The 21,158-nt window shown below is 43.3% G+C and overlaps 1 protein-coding gene across 3 annotated transcripts in view; it reads left to right on the top strand.

The window, feature by feature from the left end:
• LOC138390738 (carboxyl-terminal PDZ ligand of neuronal nitric oxide synthase protein) overlaps positions 1 to 21,158 on the top strand; it is a 283,588-nt gene that overhangs the window by 55,191 nt on the left and 207,239 nt on the right. For all 3 annotated transcript variants that reach the window (XM_069480285.1, XM_069480284.1, XM_069480286.1), the window contains exon 2: positions 12,447 to 12,518. In XM_069480285.1, coding sequence (XP_069336386.1) covers positions 12,447 to 12,518 — 72 coding nt within the window. The remainder of the gene's footprint in view (positions 1 to 12,446; positions 12,519 to 21,158) is intronic.

The following is a 21,158-nucleotide window of genomic DNA, read 5'->3' as shown; positions in this document are numbered from 1 at the left end:
ACATTAATTCAGCCTTTTAAGTGTATATAATTCAGTGGTTTTTAGTATAGTCATGTAATTGTGCAATGATCACCACTATGTAATTTCAGAACGTTTTCATCATCCCCAGAAGAAAACCTGTACCATTAGCAGTCATTCCCTGAACCCCTTGCAACCAGTAATCTACTGCCTGTTTCTGTTGACTTGCCTGCTATTCTGGCATTTCCACTAAAGGCGTCATACAATATGTAGCCTTTTGTGACTAGCTTCTTAGCATAATGTTTTTGAGGTTCATCCATTTTGTAACATGTATTGGTACTTCATTCCTTTTTATTGTTGAATAATGTTACATTATATGGATATGCCACATTTTCTTTACCCATTCGTCAGCTGATGGACATTTGGGTGGTTTCCATTTTTTGGCTATTATGAATAATGCCGCTATGAATATTTTTGGACCAGTTTTTGCATGGCCATATGTCTTCATTTATCCTGGGAGTGGAATTGCTGGTTCATATGTTAACTCTATGTTTAACTTTTTCAGGACCTGCCAAACTGTTTCAAAGTGGCTGTACTATTTCCTATAGCAGTGTATGAGGATTCCAGTTTTTTCACATTCTTGTCAACACTTGTTACTTTTTTATTTTAGCCATCCTAGTGGGTGTGAGGTGATACCTTGTTGTGGATTTGATTTGCATTTCCCAGATCATTGATTGTCGAGCATCTTTTCGTGGTCTTACCAGCCATTTGTGTATCTTCTCCGAAGAAATGTCTCTTCATATCTTTTGTCCGTTTTCAATTTGAGTTGCTTGTCTTTGTATTGTGTTGTAGGAGTTATTTTCTGGATACAAGTCCCTTATTAGATATGGTTTGTCAATATTTTTTCCCATTCCATCAGTTGTCTTCCTACTTTCTTGGTGGAGTCCTTTGAAGCCCAAGTGTTTTTCATTTTGATGAAGTCCAATTTATTTTTTTTCTTTTGTCACTTGTGCGTTTTGGTTTCATTTCTAAGAAACCATTGCCTATTCTAAGGTGCTGTGTTTTCTTCTAAGAATTTTATAATTTTAGCTCTTATATTTAGATGTATGATATATTTTGAGTTAATTTTTGTATACAATATGAGGTAGAACTCCAACTTCATTCTTTTGCATGTGGATATTCAGTTGTCACAGTACTGTCTTTGGAAAGACTGTTCTTTCCCCATTGAATTGTCTTGGCACTCTTGTCAAAAGTCAATTGACCATAAATAGAAGGATTTCTGGCCTCTCAATTTTATCCTATTGATCTATATATCTAGTTTTATGCCAGTATCATACTATCTTTTAATTGTTGTAGTTATGCAGTAATTTTTGAAACTGGGAAGTCTGAATCCTCTAACTTTGTGTTGCTTCTTTCAAGATTGTTTTGGCTATTCTAGGTCCCTTACATCTTCATATGAATTTTAGGGTTGGCTTGTCAATTTCTTCAAGAAAGGAAGATGGGATTTTAGAAAGGATTGCATTGAATTTGTAGATCAGTTTGGGTACTATTATATCCTAACTATTTAAGTCTTCTAATCCATGAGTATGGGATGTCTTTGCATTGATTTATGCCATCTTGAATTTCTTTCAATGATGTTTTATAATTCGTAGTGTACAAGTCTTGTACTTCTTTTGTTAAATTTACTCCTAGGTATTTTTTTTGGTGCTGTAATAAATAGATTTGTTTCCTTAATTTCACTTTTGAACTCATTCATTAGTTCTAATACTTTTTTTTTGTGGATTCCTAAAGATTTTCTATATACAAGGTCATATTATCTGTGAATAGAGATAGTTTTGCTGCTACTTTTCCTGTCTGGATACCTTTTATTTCCTTTGTGCCTAATTTCCCTGGCTAGGACCTCTAGTTCCGTGTTGGATAGAAGTGACAAGAGTGAGCATCCTTGCTTTGTTCCTGATCTTAAGGGAAAAGCTTTCAGTTTTCTACTATTAAATATGATGTGGGGTTTTATAGATTCATTGTATTAGTTTGAGGAAGTTCCTTTCTATTTCTAATTTGTTGAGTGTTTTTTTTTAATCATGAAAAAAAGTGTTAGATTTTTGTCAAATGCTTTTTTTTCTTTTTGCTATTGAGATGAGCATATGGTCTTTGTCCTTTACGAATATGGTGTATTACATTAATTGATTTTCATATGTTGAACCAACCTTTTGTTCTTGGGATGAATCCCACTTAGTCACTGTGTATAATTCTTTTTTTATGTTGCTGGATTTGTCCTGCTAGTACTTGAGGATGTGGGGACAGTTATTGTTAAAGGCGGAAGCATATATAGCATATTGTTATTCTTTCTGCTAACAACATAGGAAGCATTAGAAAAATCCTAAAAATCAGCTTCAAGGACTTAAAAGGTATAGTAGTAGATTGGGGCCATTTCTCACTGGATCATTGCTGATTTGTAGCTTATATATTGTGATGTATATATTGGTTATTCTGAATCCTGAAGAAATACATTGAATTCTGCCTCAATTGCTAAGATGATGTGTAATATATTTTAGGAAGATTTCTAATCTTCAAAATATAGAAATTCAAAATATAGAAACTTTGTGTTTAAATGGGGAACATGCCAGTTGTCTGGAAGTTTTACTCATCTGTGGGGTTTCATTCAGCAGTGAGGCTCACAGCCTGCTCAATCAGGGGGAAATGTGACAAGGGGCTTACCTCAGACTGAGCCCATCCTGTTAGGGGTGGCAGATGGAGGCATTTGTCAGTTGTCTGTGTGGTCTGGTCGCTGGTGATACTCTCTGCTTGTGCCGTTCACCACTTCCTTCCTCAGTGTTCTCTGACCCTGTTGAGGCTAGTTTCTCAGTTCCACCTTTCCATTAACTGTGGCATTTTGGATCACCTCACTTTGTGCCTAGTCATTAGTCGATGAGAATTGGGGTGGGGGAGGGTCAGTGATTATTGTAGAAATACGAATTCTGTATCTTCAAGACCACATTGGCGGCCGAGTGCGATGGCTCACACCTGTAATCCTAGCACTCTGGGAGGCCAAAGTGGGAGGATCACTCGAGGTCAGGAGTTCGAGACCAGCCTGAGCAAGAGCAAGACCCTGTCTCTACTAAAAATAGAAAGAAATTAGCTGGACAACTAAACATATGTAAAAAAGATTAGCTGGAAATGGTGGCACATGCCTGTAGTCCCAGCTACTTGGGAGGCTGAGGCAGAAGGATTGCTTGAGTCCAGGAGTTTGAGGTTGCTGTGAGCTAGGCTGATGCCACAGCACTCTAGCCCGGGTGACAGAGTGAGACTCTGTCTCCAAAAAAATAAAAAACAAGCTAAAAAACCACATTGGCCCACAAAGCAAGCATATAGTAATATAAAGAATATCTCCTTATGATTGTATAATATTTTATAAACTATAAAACTTTTGATTTGCATTATCTAATTTTGATTCTTAAGACAACCCTGACATGTAAGTAATACAGGTAATTGGTACATTTCATAGGTGAAACAGAGGCTTGGTGAGTTTAAATCCTTAGAATTTCATAGGTATAGACTGTCAGTGCTGCCCAGAGCTGAACATCTTCATTCTTTATGTGAAGGATAAGGGATCCCATCTTGGAGTCTTCTCATCTCTTTCTTCAGCTCCCTGTTCCTCTCCAGTAGTTGGATTATATTTTCCCTCCTTCATTAATACATACCTTCAATTCCATTCTCAAAGCCATTCAAATGAACCAAATAGGAATCCCTCTCCTTTCTGTGCAAATCTTAGTGCCCTGTAATTTTTCACTGATATATTTGTGACCTCGTGACCATTTGGGTGTCCGTGCACAGGCATCCTCACCCAGCTCAATTTGAGTTTAATGAAGCGAACCAGGCCTTAATGGGATGTTGGCTTGTGTTCATCCTGATCGCCTATTTCCTACTGAAGTATTATTGTGACAATACAGGGTAGGGAGACCCATACTGGTTCTGATTCTGCCACTCACAAGCTATGTTTCCATATTTTCTTTTTTTTAAATTTCAAAATATTAAGGGGGTACAAATGGTTTTGTTACGTGGACACCTTTTCTAAAGCTTAAGTCAGGGCTTTTAGTGTGCCCATCACTAGAATAGTGTTCATTGTACCCAGTCACTAGGTTTTTACGCCCTCCTTCCTCCTCTCCCCTTTTCTTGATTTCCTATGACCTTTACATCTCTTTGTGCCCTTGGGTGCCCATCGATTAGCTCTCAGTTTTTACAGAGTGCATGTGGTATTTTTCCAATCCTGAGATGCTTCACTTAGGATAATGCTCTCCAGGTCCATCCAAGTTGCTGCAAAAGACATTATTTCATTCCTTTTTGTGGCTGAATAGTACTCCATAGTGTGTATGTGTGTGTGTGTGTACACACACCCCACATTTTCTTTATCCCCTCATGAATTGAAGGGCACTTAGGTTGATCCCACATCTTTGCAATTGCGAATGGTACTATAATAAACATTCAAGTGCAGGTGTCTTTTTGGTAAAATGACTTCTTTTCCTTTGGGTAGATACCCAGTAGGGGGATTGCTGGGTTGAATGGTAGGTGTACATTTATTTCTTTGAGGAATCTCCATATTGTTTTCCATAAAGGTTATACTAATTTGGAGTCTTATCATATGTTTCCATTCTTCCTTTGAACCTCACTTTTTCCCTTTGTAATATGAAGGGTTGGATCAAATGATATTTAAGGCCACATAAGCTATGCCATTGGATCTGACTTCCCTATTGATTTCCTGGTATTTGTTCATCTCTCCATTCCTGGTTCACCTGCTATAGGTGATGATTTAACTATCCTACAGCCTTTGTCAGTTTTTCTCTTTGCCTCTCACCATGCCTTGGGCTTTCTCTCTTTTCCTGTTTTTTTCCTCAGGAGGAATAATCTGCTGGCCAAGTAAGCATCCCAGGTAGGCATGGCAGAGAGTGCTGCCTGCCCAGGGTGCAGCCTGGCCTCTGCCCCGTGCCTGCCTCTGACACGGGCCAGAGATTTTAATCACCAAGCTAAGGCTTTTATTCAGGAGCTAATAGTTGAAAGGCCAGAATAGTTTCTCTGTCTTTCTGCTTTTTTCTCTCCTCTTTGCTCAGATCCTCTCTCCTCAGATCCTCATAGTAAAGAAAAATAATCAGGCCAACCCATCTAAGCCTTTGCTAATGGAGACCAAAAGAACTGAAAGTGACAGCCTCCCCATGGGCACACTGGATGGTTCCGTCTCACCCTCTGCCCCTTTTAGAGAATCGCATGGCATTAGCATAAAGACAAGTCACTGCAATTATTTTGCACCCAGCCCCTTAATGTTGAGGAGCAGGAAGGATTCTGCTGTGATCTCTGGCACGTTCATCGTTCATCGGCCCTGCTGAGCTACTGATCAATAGTGACACAGAGGCATCAGATGGCCTTCAAATAGTGCTTCTTTTTTCAGATGGGCTGGGAGAGGGAGGAAGAAATATAAGCGCCTCATTCCTCTTAGACTACAAATAAATAGTAGTGGTGTGCAGCTGCATTTTAAGCATTTTGGAAGCTTTTCTGGTGTGTGTGTGTGTGAACAAGTGAGAGTGGGGGGTGGGATCGGCACTGAAGCTTCTGTCTGATTGCAGTTGAGAGTGAAGACGCTGGTAAATGCCCATATGGGTGCTCTGAGTCCCACCCCAGACTCGCTACACCTGAGCACCTGGAGCGCACTGAGCAGGCATCCGAAGTGGGGAGCGGGACACTCTGAGGCAACTTTTCCCCTTTTCCTCCCTTCCCCCAGAGCACATAGTGGAAGGTCACTGGCGGAGTGCGTGCCCTGGAATCTGGGGTTGCTCTGAGCTGCAGTTAATGCTGCTTTGTTCCATGCTAAATGAGGCGAGAACTTTCACCCTGGTCACATTCATAATCCCACTCAGCAGGACACTCAGCTGTGCACAAGAGCAGTTTCTGCAGGCAGGGAAGGACTTTCCCTTTGGGAAGTCCTTTGGAAAGCTCCTTTGAGTCCCCATTTCTGGAAAGTATCAGGACAGAGGATAGGTTAAGGGACCAACTCAGATGGGCACATCACAGCTGGTGATTTCTAGACATGAGCAGGGTATCAGATTTATTTTTTTCCTGAACTCTTGTGTGTGTTTTGGAGAGAGGACGTAGTATGGCCAGGAGACCAGAGGGATATGGGGTGCAGGGAGACCAGACTGGGTTTGGGACCCCAAAGGGAGAGAGTTGGGAAGAATGCAGGGTCCTAGACAGGAAGCTGGGTGCTCGGGGGAGACTTGGCCTCTTCTCAGCCATCTACTGACCACTGTGGGCCTCACTGTTCTCTGAGAAAGAAGGGGGGCGGATTTCTCCTCAACTTGCTAGTATCTGCTATGGGCTGAGGCTGTGGAGCAGATGAGAGCTGGGAACGCAGCAGGGGCAAGGACCTTCACGTTATGCCTGTTGTGGAGCCTGTGCTTTCCCCATGGCCTTGCTTGCTGCACAGGCCAGTCAGTGGGTTTTAGCAGACCCACAACGGAGGACTCGCTGCCCTCTCTGAAGTGTGTATTCTTGTCCTTAAAGACAGTTAACTTGGCTGGTCTTAAATCCTAAATCTGCCTCCCCTGAGGTGGGCAGCAGCTAAAATCTATAGTTTTCTTGTTCTTTCAGCTGTCTCTTCTGCTGGGCGCCTTGGAGTCTCCTGTGCACACATGCACTTTGGGGGTAAGCCAAGAACCTGGCTGGGGTTTACACACGATTTGGGGGGCTTCCCCTCTGTGACTCCCTACTGTCTGGAATTTCTGCCCTCGATTTCAAGCTCCTCTGGCTGTCCCTATCTCTGGTGTCCAACTCAGGCTGTCGGAGTGAGCTGCTCTGCCTGAGCTCCAGCCAACCCGTGCTTGCCTGTGGGACTGCGCTGCCAGGCACAAAACCCCACAAACCCGGGTCTCGCCTAGTGCGGTTTCCTTCTTTCAAGGCTCAGTTCCCCACCCATCTATGCCTGTTTTTTGTCTCTCCGGTGCTTTCAAAGTTATTACTATTATTTTAATTAATAGACTTTGGTTTTTAGAGCAGTTTTAGGCTTACAAAAAAATTGAGAGGCAAGGATAGAGTCCCCACATACTCCTGCCAGTGCCCCCCCCGCCCCAGTTTTCCGTATTATTAGCATCTTGCATGAGTGTGGTGCATCTGCTACAATTGATGAGCCAATATTGATGCGTTATTACTAACTAACATGCATAGTTTGTATTGCAGTTGACTTTCTGTGTTGTACATTCTGTGCAAAATGATTTTTTTAAAATCTTGTTCAGGGTTTATTTTTGTTATTTGTGGGAGGCTTATTCTGATACCACTCACTCCAGCTTTATCAGAAGCAAAATCATCCAATGCATTTATTTTTGATGGATACATAAATTTTTACCTCGTCTCTGGAACTACCTGACAGAAACACTGTAAATAAAGGGAACTCCCAGAGGAAGGTACTGGCACAAAGTCTAGGGAGTCTATGGGTGGGATTATATTGGTGAATGTTTCAAGCTGTTCTTGTCACTTTTCCTGTCATGATTCATGTACCAGGGACACTACAGTTCAGTTTATCAGTATCTTCAGAAGTTAATCTCCAGAAAATAGGGTGGAAGCAAGAAAATGAAAACAGTGAGGTATTAACCTAGTACTGAGGCTGAATTGCCCAGGAATTTATAAAAATATTTGAAGTCCTTCAGTTAACTTTATTTGTCCTTGACACCTTTTCTGAAAGATGAAGCCACAAATAAAGTCGATACAGATAACCTCTTATCTTGATGACCCATACAGTTTGCATCTTATAGTTTTTTTTTTTTTCTTTCTAGATGTTAATGAAAAAGAGGTAGGTCCTGATATTTTTAACTCCTTTACTTCATTTCCCCCTCAAGCGCTGTGGTTGATACTCTGAATAGAGGCCCTGTATGATGTGTCACAGCAGGGATTCCTGGAAGGCGGACACAGAAATGCTACAGAAGTCTTACAGAATGCCAGGTGATTAACGAGCCACCAACAGAAAGCTTTAACATCCTACCATCTCTTAGTAAGCCAGGAATTGCATGTGCCACTGTAAGAGCATCTGACTTAGGGTTCAATTCAAGTACCTGGATAAAAGTAAGGTAAATTTATAGACTCACAACAGGACTATACAGGGTGGAAGCGTTGCCTGGAGGAAGCAGGCTAATTCAGCAGGCAGGGTCTAGGGCTCAGGCCTCTCCTCAGAGGGGAGATTGTCTCATGAAAACCTTGGGTGAATGTGTGTTCATTCTTGGAGGATTCCAGGCTGGCACGTGTGGTTTGAACATCTCCTATGTGCCTGGACCTGTGGTAGGGCATGGCCAGCTAGTGATGAATACAGCATGCTTTTGGCCACATGTTGATGCCGTAAGGAGACTTGTAGGGAGTTCGGCCATCTCTCCTTTCCGGGGGTCAACCAAGGGGAAGCAGAGATTAAGCAAAGATATCTAGGATCATGCATGTTGGAAGATGAGGGGGTGAGAGGGTAGAGGAGTGTTCTGTGCACAGGGAAGAGCATGTGTAGAAGCCCTCAAATGTGAGAGGATATGGTGTATTCGAGAAACTTCTGAATAATTGGAGAGGCCATTGATGTGAGATGAAGCTGGACCAAGTGGCTATGTAGGCCATGCTGAGAATTTTTTTGTGTGTGGAGATAGAGTCTTGCTCTGTTGCCCTGGCTAGAGTGCAGTGACATCATCATCATAGCTCATAGCAACCTCCAACTCCTGGGCTCCAGCAATCCTCTTGCATCAGCCTCCTGAGTAGCTGGGACTACAGGTGCCCGCCACCATGCCCAGCTAATTTTTCTATTTTCGGTAGAGACAAGGTCTCACTCTTGCTCAGGCTGGCCTTGAAATCCTGAGCTCAAGCAATCCTCCCACCTCGGTTTCCCAGAGTGCTAGGATTACAGGCATGAGCCACCATGCCTAGCCCATGCTGAGGATTTTGATTGGCATTTTTAGAGCAAATGGAAGCGAGCATGGGAGGTTGTTAAGCAAGGGAATAAAGCAATCCAATTTGCATTTTAAAGAGATCACTCTGACAGCCTTCTGGAGAATGGTTTGGAAGGGGCCACAGGGATAGTGGAGACACCAGTGAGGAGGCCATTATATACACTGACAGAGGAACGTTTTCTAGGATCAGGTAGAGACAGTGTAGATGGAGAGGTGGAAGAGAGAGAATTGACAGGTCCTGATCACTGAGTAGCTATGAAGGATAAGCAAGATGCACATTTGAGGATGACACTCAGGTTTCATGCTTGAACAGCTGGTGGATTTACTGGGGGCTATTAGTCAAGAAAGGAAGGCCAGAGGAGGAGCTGACATGGGGGAAGAAGGGGAAAAAAGCATGAGTTTCTGCTTAGAAAACTATTCCTCTAATTCCCAGGCATCAGGCCAACCCACCTCCATTGTCCTAGGAGTCCTTGGAACCTTGTATCCTGCAGGAGAGGCAGATAAAGGGAATGCCATTTCTGAGTGATACCCTGTCATGCTGCATCTGCCTTGAACTGACGGCAGGGAATCTTGCCTGGTCTCTACAGGAATCCACAGAGCCCTGCATCTCTGAAGGTGGCTGGCTCCCAGGCTTCAACCTTATCCACCTGTTGGGCTAACGCATTCTAATCCAGGTTGGGAGGGTGCTGCCAAGGTTTGGCTTGCTGCAGAAATGATGGCGAGCTTGACCCATTGAAGGTGAATAGTTGTGGGGACCAACTCCAGCGAGTGTGTCTGGTCTTAGATTGTGTCTTACTCTTTGTTCAAATTAGACACCGGGAGACAGACTGAAGTTAGCGGCGCCCAGTGTAATGATTAGTTACCCAGATAGTCTTTCTGGTATGCTGTTCTACATGTAAAGAAAAATGGTGTTCACTCACCATACCCTCTGGTTTTGCCCTGAGCGGTAGGCTTTCTGTTGCATCTCTGCTTCCCTGGCATTGTGGTTCTGCTTTTTGATTCATGTTATTAGTATGGATATTTAGCTTTTGTCTAGGAGATGTGGACCTGAATCCTGCTTTGCGTATCCTTTTAATCTCTTTGGATGACCCTAAGGTGCAGCTATAGTGGAGATGGGTTATCTGCTCCAGGCTCCTTCTCAGAAGGGCATGTTAATGATTTTCTTCATATGATTGGGAAGGAAGGAAGAAGATGAATGAGTAGGGGCGTGGTGTGAGGTGACTGTGTGACGTGTGAGGTGTGTGAGCACATGTGTACCATGAGTGTGTGTGAAGGCATGTGGTGCACATGTGCACGTGTACCAGCTTGGGTGGTGGCTGATGGAGTGAAGGAGGCACTTGTGGGGTGAAGAAGTTGGGTGTCTTAATGTGAGCCCCTTGTTAGGAAACCTTGCTCAAAGCTAGAAAGCCTCCTCTCCTCTCCATCTGAGCTGCTCTGTCCTCCCCGTGCCCATGTTTCCTGACTGCGCCGGCATTCTCAGTCCAGCAGTGCGTTTTCCTGAGGAGGGAGAGATGGGCTTGGCTCAGGTCAGGGTAGCAAGGTGGGGATGGGCACATCTGGGTATTTGCGTTCAGGCCCAATGGTGGGTCTCTCTGGGCAGGGCTCCTTTCCAATGCGGGAGGACCGTGCAGTCCCCCAGGCTCCCCTGTAATGGGTGACCTTGCTTAGTCCTGAGGTCCCACCTCACACGTGATGGCTGAGGGAACACGAGCCCCTGAAGGCTGGTGTTCCTGCCTGCACAGAGTTCAGGGCAGAAGCCATCAGCTGTGCAGTGTCTGCACGGTGGGCGGTGTAGAAACTGCCCCCCCGGCTGGATAGCCTTTGAAGTTGGGCAGTCACGAATCCAGGCCTCACGTCATTCTTGGCTATGTGGGTCACTGACATATTGATAGACTGCGTGGACCCAGCAGAGCTCAGAGGGGAGAAATGCCACCATAGTTAAATCTGGCCATGCTGTTAAATGTAGATGGCTTCATTTATCTCTGCAAATTGCAAGGTTCTTCATTGGCAGGTATGTTTCTCCTCACAGGCTGTGTGGGACTGTCCCCTTGGGACCAAACTGCAGTGTGCTGGCTGCTTACCACTGGCTGCTTGGAATTGTGCTCTTCAGTTTATTACCGCAAACTGTTGATCAATACTAGGGGAAATCCTTTTGCAGTATTTAGTTTTCGAAACCCTCCTCACTGGGGCCAGGCCTTCGCTCTAAATTTTGGGAAAAACATTCTTTTCCTGTAACCATAGGAAATACCTTTCCAGCACAGATAACTGTTCTGCTCTTATCTTCTGTTAATGCAATCTTTGCTTGGGTAGACTTTTGAAAATTATTCTGGGAATATTCATTTCTAGGCTATCTCTTGGGCTGTTTTATGTGATTTGTGGGTAAAAAGGAAAGGCAAATCCCCATGGGTCAGTGTGTAATGGGCCGGTATATATGAAGGAACTGATATTGTATATACTTAATAAATGTTGAATTGTCCTCTTTTTTTTAATTTCATCTTTACAAGAAATGATATCTAGAGATTATACTTTTGATCCAGCAATCTTGCTTCTGGGAATGCAGCCTTAAGAGCTACTTGTATGAGCTCAAAGATGTATAGGTGGGGAGGTTCGTGGAAACACAGTTTGTAATAGTGACATAGCATTGAGTTTTCATCAGGAGGTTCATCATTCCATGTAATGTGGGAGACCTGTATGCATTGGCGTAGAAAGATGCCCAAGTTGTATTTAAAGTCAAAAACCAAGTTACGGAACAATGTGAGTAATATGAACCTTTTACGTAAAATAAATTCTCCCCCATGACTGTGATCATATGTCCATTAGTACACAAAGAGATGTACATCAAGTGTTGACAATGGGGACTTTATTCTTTTCCTCTGCTTACATCTGCATTATTTGAATAGCTTACAGTGAAAAAGTGCTCATAACATTAACCTGCATGTAATTTGGTTTTGAAAATAACTTAAAAGTATAATAAGGCTAAAATTTTTAAATAATAGTCCATTTCTTTCCTCCAATCATGAACTTAATCAAATGTATGAGGTCTCCAAACATCTAGGGCTAACTCAGTGACGTTCCATTAATTTAAAAAAAGCATATATTCTTTTTTTTTTTTTCCTGAGTGTGCTAATATTTGCCAAGCACTTTTGTTTAAGAGATTGTATTTCATTAGATCTTCACTGAAATCCATTTTACAGATGAGGAAGTTGAGTCTTGCCATAAACATAGTGGTGGGAGAGTCTTCACACCCAAGCCTTTCTGATTCGGAAGCCTGCTTGGTTAAACACAATGCTCTGCTGCATCACTGTATCTCTGATTCAGAGTAAAATGAAAAAGTAAGCAGTAATTTCTGGTTAAGGTGCTTTTTATAAAGTTAAAAACAGTCTCAAAACAAAACACCCTTTGGGCTCTTCATTTCCTTGTCTGTAAAATGGGGAGATGAACTGGATGGCCTCCAAAGGTGGCCACCACTCATATTCTGCAGTTAGGGACACTTGCTATCCCTTTTCTCAATGAGTTTTTGCTTTTTCCCCACAGTACGTAGGAAGCTTGGATGTGCCGAGGCCTAACAGCAGGGTGGAGATCGTGGCTGCCATGCGCCGGATACGGGTGAGTGGCTGGAGGTGGGGCTGTGTGGACCTGGAATTCAAGAACCTTAGCTGCCAGCCCTTTCAGGTAGTGCTGGGGTGGGGGTGGGGAGTCAAAATGGATGGCTGCACCCTTGCAAACCCCAGAACCCCCCTTCTCCCTATACCGTGCTGTTCTGAGTTTGGTGGTTGATCTTGGTGAAAGGCCAATGTTAAAATGGACATAATAGTTGGGGCAGGGGGTAGGGTGGGGGGTACCATCTTCTCTGTCTTGTGAGTTGCAGCTCCTCAAACTGAGACTTGTGTTACCCTTGAGGATGTGTGGTGTCTGGCTAGGGAGTGAAAGAATGGTGAAGTATCTTTTTATTCAAAGATTTTAGAGTAAAGGTTTAGTAATTAGTGAATAGTTGACTCAAAATATTTTTTTTTTTTTTTTTTTTGAGACAGAGTCTCACTCTGTTGCCCAGGCTAGAGTGAGTGCCGTGGCGTCAGCCGAGCTCACAGCAACCTCAAACTCCTGAGCTCAAGTGATCCTCCTGTCTCAGCCTCCCGAGTAGCTGGGACTACAGGCATGCACCACCATGCCCGGCTAATTTTTTCTATATATATTTTTAGCTGTCCATATAATTTCTTTCTATTTTTAGTAGAGATGGGGTCTCGCTCTTGCTCAGGCTGGTCTCGAACTCCTGAGCTCAAACGATCCGCCCACCTCGGCCTCCCAGAGTGCTAGGATTACAGGCGTGAGCCACCACGCCCGGCCCTCAAAATATTTTTTAAAAAGGCAATTTATTGTGGTATAGAATATAAGATTTACTTGGATTTTCTAGACTAAATGTGGGATTTCAACAAAATTTCCTTGGTTGGCTGCTTTAGGTCCAGAAATGTCTATGCATTCTTTTTTGCCATTTCACGTGCTTTAGAAGAGTGGACATATATTCCAACTTGTTGCTTTAACTCTGTGGTGCATGGAACAGAATTGAACAGGAATTAAATTGTCTTCTGATCACTGTGAAGGAATTTGTCCATGGGTTCCACAGTGGAACAGAAGAAATTACCTGAGACTTGTATATTTTATAGGTAGGTTTGGGATTGGTTAAATGGATTAATTGTGTTTTTTAGAAAGAATTGGTGTTGAAGGTGGCTAGATTGGTTATCCCTGGATGCAGCCTGATTTGGGGTCATTGCTCTTTTTTTTTTTATTTTTTATTTTATGTTTTAATTTTAATTTTAGAGACAAAGTCTTGCTCTGTCTCCCAGGCTGGAGTGTCGTGGAGCAATCATAGCTCACTGCAGCCTAGACTTCTAGGCTCAAGTGATCCTCTTTTCTTAGCCTCCTGAGTAGCTGGGCGTGTCACCATATCTGATGAATTTTTTAAATTTTTTGTTGGGGCAGGGTCTCCCTCTGTTGCCCAGGCTGGTCTTGAATGCTTGGTCTCAAGCTAACTTCCTGCCTTGGCCTCCCAAAGTGCTGGGATTACAGGTGTGAGCCACCATGCCTGGCCTCCTTGTCTATCCTTTAGAATAATCTACTTACCTACACGGAAAACATGTAACTGGTGCTGGGAGCTTCATTTTGCTGTTAGTTTTACTTTCAGCCAATTCTTCATCTGATCACCTCTATTCAATGACAGCAACTTTGGGAAGAAAATTAGCGTGTTTGCTGTATTTCTCTGAGTAGTCCATCAGCCTAACAAAATAATCTTTTCACTGCCTTGATCCTCCCAGTCTTTCAGCATTTTTTTATTGTTAAGTTGAATTTATTGAGCCTGCTATTAAATACAACAGTACTATTTTTCACGGACATAGTAACAAGTACCTTCAAGTCACTTTCACATCAGTTAATTCATTCACTGTTCACAGCAAGCTGCAAAGTCGGGGATCAGTTGCGCTCATTTTCTAGATTAAACCCAGGCTCAGAGAGAGGTGTACTGAGGAGTTGCATGGGTCCAAGAAGGGGCATGCATGTGGCCCGAATGCATTTTTTTCACTGGGTCTGGTGAGAAAATGCAAATTTCATCACGTCTTTGCTGCAGGCCTGGGGTTCAGTGTTTTCAGGCTTCTCTTCCTTTACCTTCTAGTTCAGATAACACAGAGGCCTCTGCTGGGGAATGTTTGCAGGTGTCACCATTGTCAGGATGGGCTGCTGTTGCTCTCACCACGGTTGTCATTGTTGCTGCTGTGATAAGAAGGACTGGTGCTGGGCCTGGACTGTCCTGATTTCAACCAAAAAAGTCCCTCTCTTATTCACGTGTGACTAAAGGGCAGGGAACGTGTTGTCACTAATATCACTATCATTATGAAAGTAATCTCTCTTTTCATAGTAGCTACTACTGGTAATAGCTACTTATGTGTCAGGTGCTTTGTTAAGCTTTCTAATATTGAAATAATGTTTTATTTACTATTTACAATTACTCTAGATGATGTGAGGATATTATTCCATTCTAGAGATGAGGAAATGGAACCTTGGGCTGGTTAAATAATTCGAGGTCAAGGTGCTGTTAACAGGTGCTGTTGGGATTCACACCCAGGTCTGTGCCTGCCCCTTGGTAACCCTGCTGAAGGCTCTTTGTGACACTCATATGAGTCATGACCCCAGTTGAGGAATCAAAGAACTAGGACATGGAACCTCCCCAGTAAGGGAGCCAGTAGCAGAAACACAACTTTGTAGAGCAAGGTACAGGAGAACGTCACTGGGAAGCAGGGGAAGGCTCGGGCTTGCTGGTCATGGGATCTGCAGGCTCTTGGGGCTGGGGTGTGGCTCCAGTCTCCTCCCTCAGCACCTGCCAGCTCTTGTGCAGGGCCTTTTCCTGCAGCTCCCGTCCCATGGGCCGCTTCCAGTGCTTAATGAGCAGCTCATTAATTTAGAGGGAGACATTAATTGGCCAGAAAGCTGTTTGGTCTGGCTGTCCAGCCGCTTGTTTAGACTGGCTACTGTTAATAGCAAGTGCTCTAGTTGTTTTACCCCAAACCCCACAATTCACTGCTAAGTTCAGGCTGCTATTTTCTTTTCTTCTTTTCCTTTTAAAAGCTGTTTTGGCTGTAATTATAGTTGTCAAGAACTAGGGCATGGGATTTGTGTGTAAAGGACTATTCCTGACTTTGTCCTTTCATGTAGAACGGTGCCAGGCTAACACTGGGCAGGCTTTTGGTTGCTGGGCACTTTTACGGGTTCAGAAGACACAGGCCTCGCAGCCTGGCCGGGGCAGTGGGCAGTCCTCAGAAAGCTGCAGTTATGATAAGGATCACAGGGCCTCACCTGTGTGAGATGACAATCTCCCTGATCCTCTCTGGAACACTGCATGAGACAGTTTTTGGGGCAGTGAAGATCACCCCCCGTTTCCCAGAGGGTGAAGCACTCAGAGTGAAGGGATCTGCCTGAGGATGTCCCATGCATCCTCTGAGCTGCACCTCCAGCAGGTGTATGCGTTCCTGTCCTTCCCCAGCCCCACAGCCCAGTGGACTCTGAGCTAAACATATGGACTTTGTTGATTTGACTGATGCTTTTCCTCTTCCCTCTCTCTGTTTCTCTTTTGGTCTCCCACCTTCTTGATGTTCTTTTTGAATTTATGTTATCTGCCTGGGGCATCTTTTTCAGTGCATAACATTATTAATTTAACTGTTTTTAAGTGTAAAGTTCACTGGTGTTAAATATATTCATATTGTGCTACAGATCTCTAGAAGTTTTTCATCTTGCAAAACTGAAACTCTGTACCCATTAAACACAATCTCCTCCCCACCGCCCCCAGACTTTGGCAACCACCTTTCTACTTTCTGTTTCTATGATTTTGACTACTTCAGATAAGTAAAATCATACATTATTTGTCCTTTTATGACTGGCTTATTTCACTTAGCATAATGTCCTTGAGGTTCATCCATGTTGTGGCATGTGACAGGATTTCATTCCTTTTCAAGGCTGTATAATATTCCTCTGGGTATATATGCACCATTTTCTTTATCCGTTTATCTCTCTGTGAACACTTGGGCTGCTTCTACCTCTTGGGTATTCTGAATAGTGCTGCAATGAACATGGGTATGCAGATATCTCTTTGAGATCTTGCTTTGAATTTTTTGGATATATACCAGAAATGGGATTGCTGAATATGGTAATTCTATTTTTTTTTTTTTGAAAAAAATTTTATTTCAGCACATTAAAGGGGTATAAATGTTTAGGTTACATATATTCTTTTGTGCCACCCAAGTCAGAGCTTCAAGCGTGCCCCTCCCACAGACAGTGTACACCGCTATTTTTAATATTCTGAAGACCCTCCATACTGTTCTTCATGGTGGCTGTACCATTTTGCATCACCATCACACCTGCCTTGATTATGGTTTACCAAAGAGGATAAGCTAAGTGTTAGAACTGAGACTAAACCTGCAGGCCTCTAATACCAGATCTGGAACTTTCCCCACTACATATCAGCTGCCTTGTATTGGGCTTATTGCCTATATCACCCTCTGATCTCTGTGACGACCCAGGCAAAATGGAAGCTTAAGAGACATTCTCTAGAACTGCTGGATGATTGTCCTGCTCTTGTTTACCAAGGATCCAAAGGGCTGGGATGATGTTGGTTGGAAGAAGAGAATGAGAGAATTGGGAATATGGCTCCTTTTTTAACTTAATTTTTTCTTTTTTTCTTTCTTTCTTTTTTTTTTTGCTGTATACCTTAGAACAAGTCACAAAGTTCAGGGAAGTTCTGCGTGAGCCCAGGGTTGGTCTGACACTGAGGTGGCTTGCTTGAAGGTTGCTACTTGTAGGTGGAGGGTGGCTGGTACCACTGAAACCAGGCTGCTGGCGTTGCACCATCAGTCCTGCGTGTGAGTAGGTGAGTCGGACAGCCAGATGTTGGGTATGATTGGCATTCCCAAACATTAATACCAATGTGTCTTTTCACTTTCTAGCTTTCTTGGGAAGGCAGTCCTGTGTAGTCAAAAGAGCTCTCGGTGAAGAACAATGAGAGTTGGGCTTGGATCTTCTCCTTGACTTAATATATAACGTTGGTGAGGCATCTACTGTTAATCTCCGATTCCTCATTTATAAAAGGCAGAGCATGATACTACTTGTTCTGTCTCTCTAGTGCTATTGTTGAATCTGAGATAATGCATAGAAAAGTGTTTTATAAACCATAAATGGCTATTTATATCCACTGGTATCATTTTTATACCTTCCTTTGGGTTTCAAAGCATTTCATAAATGCAGATAAATACCCTGAGAGTTACCAAGCTGCCTCATCTAGCTCCTTTTAATGGCCAGTGTCTTTTTTCAAGTTTAAGCGCAAACATCCCTTCCTTGGGGGGGAGGCTTTCCTGACTAGGTCGTCTTGTCCTCTCACGTTCTTATGGCACCACACCCCTGTCTTTTGTGGCACTTGTCACAACTGTATTCCCAGTGTCTGGCATGGTGCCCATCTGTGCTCAGTAGACATTTGGTGAATTACTGAGAAAGTTAATTTTAGTTGAAAACCATGTGGGCATAAAGCAGTGAAGCCCAGGGAGGTTCCACTGAAGGGGTTCTGGAAGGAGGAAGGCTGCACTGCAGTCAGACTTGACCAGTTCTGTATCTCTGCCAAGGACGCTGGTGTGGGGACAGCCAGACTGCAGCACTGGGCTCTCCAGCGTGTCGGCTGCTGCCTCCCTACTCCCTCACCTTTGGAATCTGTTGTAGCTGCTGGAAGAGAAGCCTCAGGTAGAGAACAGGAGGGCCATCTTGGTGGCCCTTCAGTGCTGTCCTTGTGGCTGAAGACTGGATTTCTGGCTGTTAACCAGGGGACAGATCCCTGCAGTGGAAATGTGCAACCTCCTGGAGACCAGTGCAGCTGGATGCTGGAGGGAGGTGTGCTTGTGGCCCGATGACACACGGAAGAGATATTTGGTCTCCTCCTGTGGCTTCTTTGGCTATAGGATGGGCAAACTTCTGGCTTTCAAAATGGTCTGGTATGGAATCAGTTTCCTATTTAACAGTGACTTGGTTTCCTAGGTGTGTCTGCTCAGGAATGGTCTTGGTCTTGGTCTTGAACAGAATGGGCTGGTGACCAGAAAATGGCCAAGCCCTCCCTCTCCCTGCAGCTCCCTTCCAGTATTGCCAGCTCTTCCAGAAATTTCTCTCAAGAAAAACAACCAGAAAAACATAAGATGGCCCTGGATGGTCTCCTGGGAGAACATCCAGAACTGGGTGGATGGGTGGCTTTATAGAGGCAGTGACTGGAGTTGTGAGTGCTTCCTCCCTGCATGTTTCCTCCTCTGCTGACAGTAAGCCTCTGCACGTGGGCTCTTCATGCATTCAGCCATGCGAGGTCTTGCCCAGGAGTCACTGTCTCCCTAAGTGGCTCCTGTCAGCATTGCTCACTCCTTTTGGTCCTGAGTTCAGAGTTGGCCGGTCTACCTTTGAACAGCTGAAGTTATAACACAAACCTCTCTCTCATTGTGGTAGCATGGCCCTATTAGTTTACTGTGCTGCTGTAACAAATCACTGCAAACTTAGTGGCTTCAAACAATACGAATTTATTATCTTATAGATCTGGAGGTCAAAAGTCTGAAATGGGGCTACATCAAAGAGTTGGCAGAATCCGCTCTATGTTTTTCTTTTTTTTTTTTTCCTGCTTAAAGGTTTTTTAAATTTTTATTTTTTATTTTTTCAAAATATTAAGGGGGGGTGGCTAACAAATGTTTTACAGTACATGGATCATTTCTGTAATGCTTGAGTCCTGGCTATAGGTGTGCCCCTCCCCCAAATAGTGTATGGCAAGAATGGAAAAACACACACCACATGTACACTATTAAATTGGAACTAAACGATGAGCACACGTGTGCACAGAGGGAAGCAAAACTCAGTGGAAAGCAACCAGGGAGGAGGGGAGGGGAATAAACCAGTCCAGTGGGTACTGTGGTCTTTGTTTTTCTACCTTTTAGTGGCTGCCTGGATTCCTCAGCTTGAAGTCCCTTTCCGTGTTTAATATCAGCAATCCTGTCACTCTGACCTCTGTTTCCTCTCTTCACATCTCCGCCTCTGACTCTCTTGCCCTCCCCCCTTCACTTATAAAGACCCTCGTGATTGGATGGCCCCTCCTCACTCTCCCCTTTCCCAACAATCTAGGATAATTTCCCCTTCGCAGGGTCCTTAATTTGATCACACCTGCAAAATCCCTTTTGTCACATAAGGTAATGCATTCATAGGTTTTAGGGATTAGGTCACGGACCTCTTTGGGATTATTATTCTGCCTACCACAATGCGATTAGAGTATTAGGCTGGTAGCAGAGATTGGAAAAATTCCACCCCCTCACTGAGGTGCTCTAGTAATGGGATCAGGAAAAGCTAAATTCAAGTCCAGTTTCTTCTGTTTAGCTGAATGATTTTGGACAAATTTCTTAATACATCAGTTTTTGTTTAGCAATATTCTCTCCTTGGCAGATGTATTTTACAGTTCTGCATGAATGCATGCACAACACCGAGTGGAGCACCTAGAACATGCAGTGTGCACTATGGCTAACAGTCCCTTCGCCTCCTTTCTGATGACTGTGTGTGTATTGGGCAGGGACGATGGGGTTGGAAAACCATGCAAGTTGGCTGCCAGGCACACATAGCACTTAACAAATGTTAACTATTATTATTAAAGACATGAATTCAGTTGCTTCCAGGCCAATTACTTACTTTTTTCTTAGCTGTCAGTAGATTAGTGTTTCTCAAACTGGGTTCTGTGGCTTGGAATTTAGGGATGTGTTTTTAAGAGTCTGAGAGTTCTCTATAAGAATTTAAAAATTTTGTGTTTTCATTTGATCCTAATGACAACGAAGTAGAATAAACCTATTCTGGACTGTTGGAAGGGTCATTGTATGCCTGAGCACTGTCATTTGGTTTTATCGTCCATGTTTGTGTTTGTCTACTTGTTTCTACTTGTGTTGGCACCAAATTAGTTCTTTTGTACATGTTATGCCCTGAAGAAAAAGAACAGAAACATTTCTAATTTGTATATAATGAATTGCAATCAAGTGAAGGATGCATGACTGTACTTTGTGCAGTAATGAGTTATGGGTTAGGATTTTGCAGTGCTTGAAGTAGAGGAAAGTGGCAGGAAAATGGGGTCAGTGTGGGGCAGGTACTGCAGGCAGAGCTGCTGTGTAGCCTGACTCCCTGGCAGCTGTTTGAGTTACTTAATGCTGGTGATCTCATTATTTTCAGTCTCTCCTCTGATTTGTTGGCACTGTGCCATCCTAGTCGTTGACATTCTGAGCATCACCCCTGAGTATGCATATGCCAGACTCAAAAGAACTTGGGTGAGAATCTGTTGTGAGCAGTGATACGGTTCAGTTCTCTGACATGAACACTTTTCATCTGAATTTATTGGTTACATGATTTGTGCTTTGTCTATAAATTTTGTATAAGACCTACATGTGTAAGTAGTTTATGTCTAGTTTTATGTTTTATGTACTTAAATGATGTAACAAACATAACTTACCAACACTGTTTTGGGTAACAGCTTTATTGAGATATAATTCATATACCATACAATACAGCCATTTAAAGTGTGCAATTCAGTGGGGTTTAGTAATTTCAGTGGGTTTTAGTATATTTAGCATATAGTTCTAGTATATTAGTATATTCATTTTTTGTTACTGAATAATATTCTGTAGCATGGATATACCATGTATTAGTTATTCATTCAAACAC

The sequence above is a fragment of the Eulemur rufifrons genome, chromosome 8 (genome assembly GCF_041146395.1).
Source record: "Eulemur rufifrons isolate Redbay chromosome 8, OSU_ERuf_1, whole genome shotgun sequence".
Lineage (NCBI taxonomy): Eukaryota > Metazoa > Chordata > Mammalia > Primates > Lemuridae > Eulemur > Eulemur rufifrons.
The sequence above is the reverse complement of the archived record's forward strand: the minus strand, read 5'-3'. Positions and strand labels throughout refer to the sequence as shown.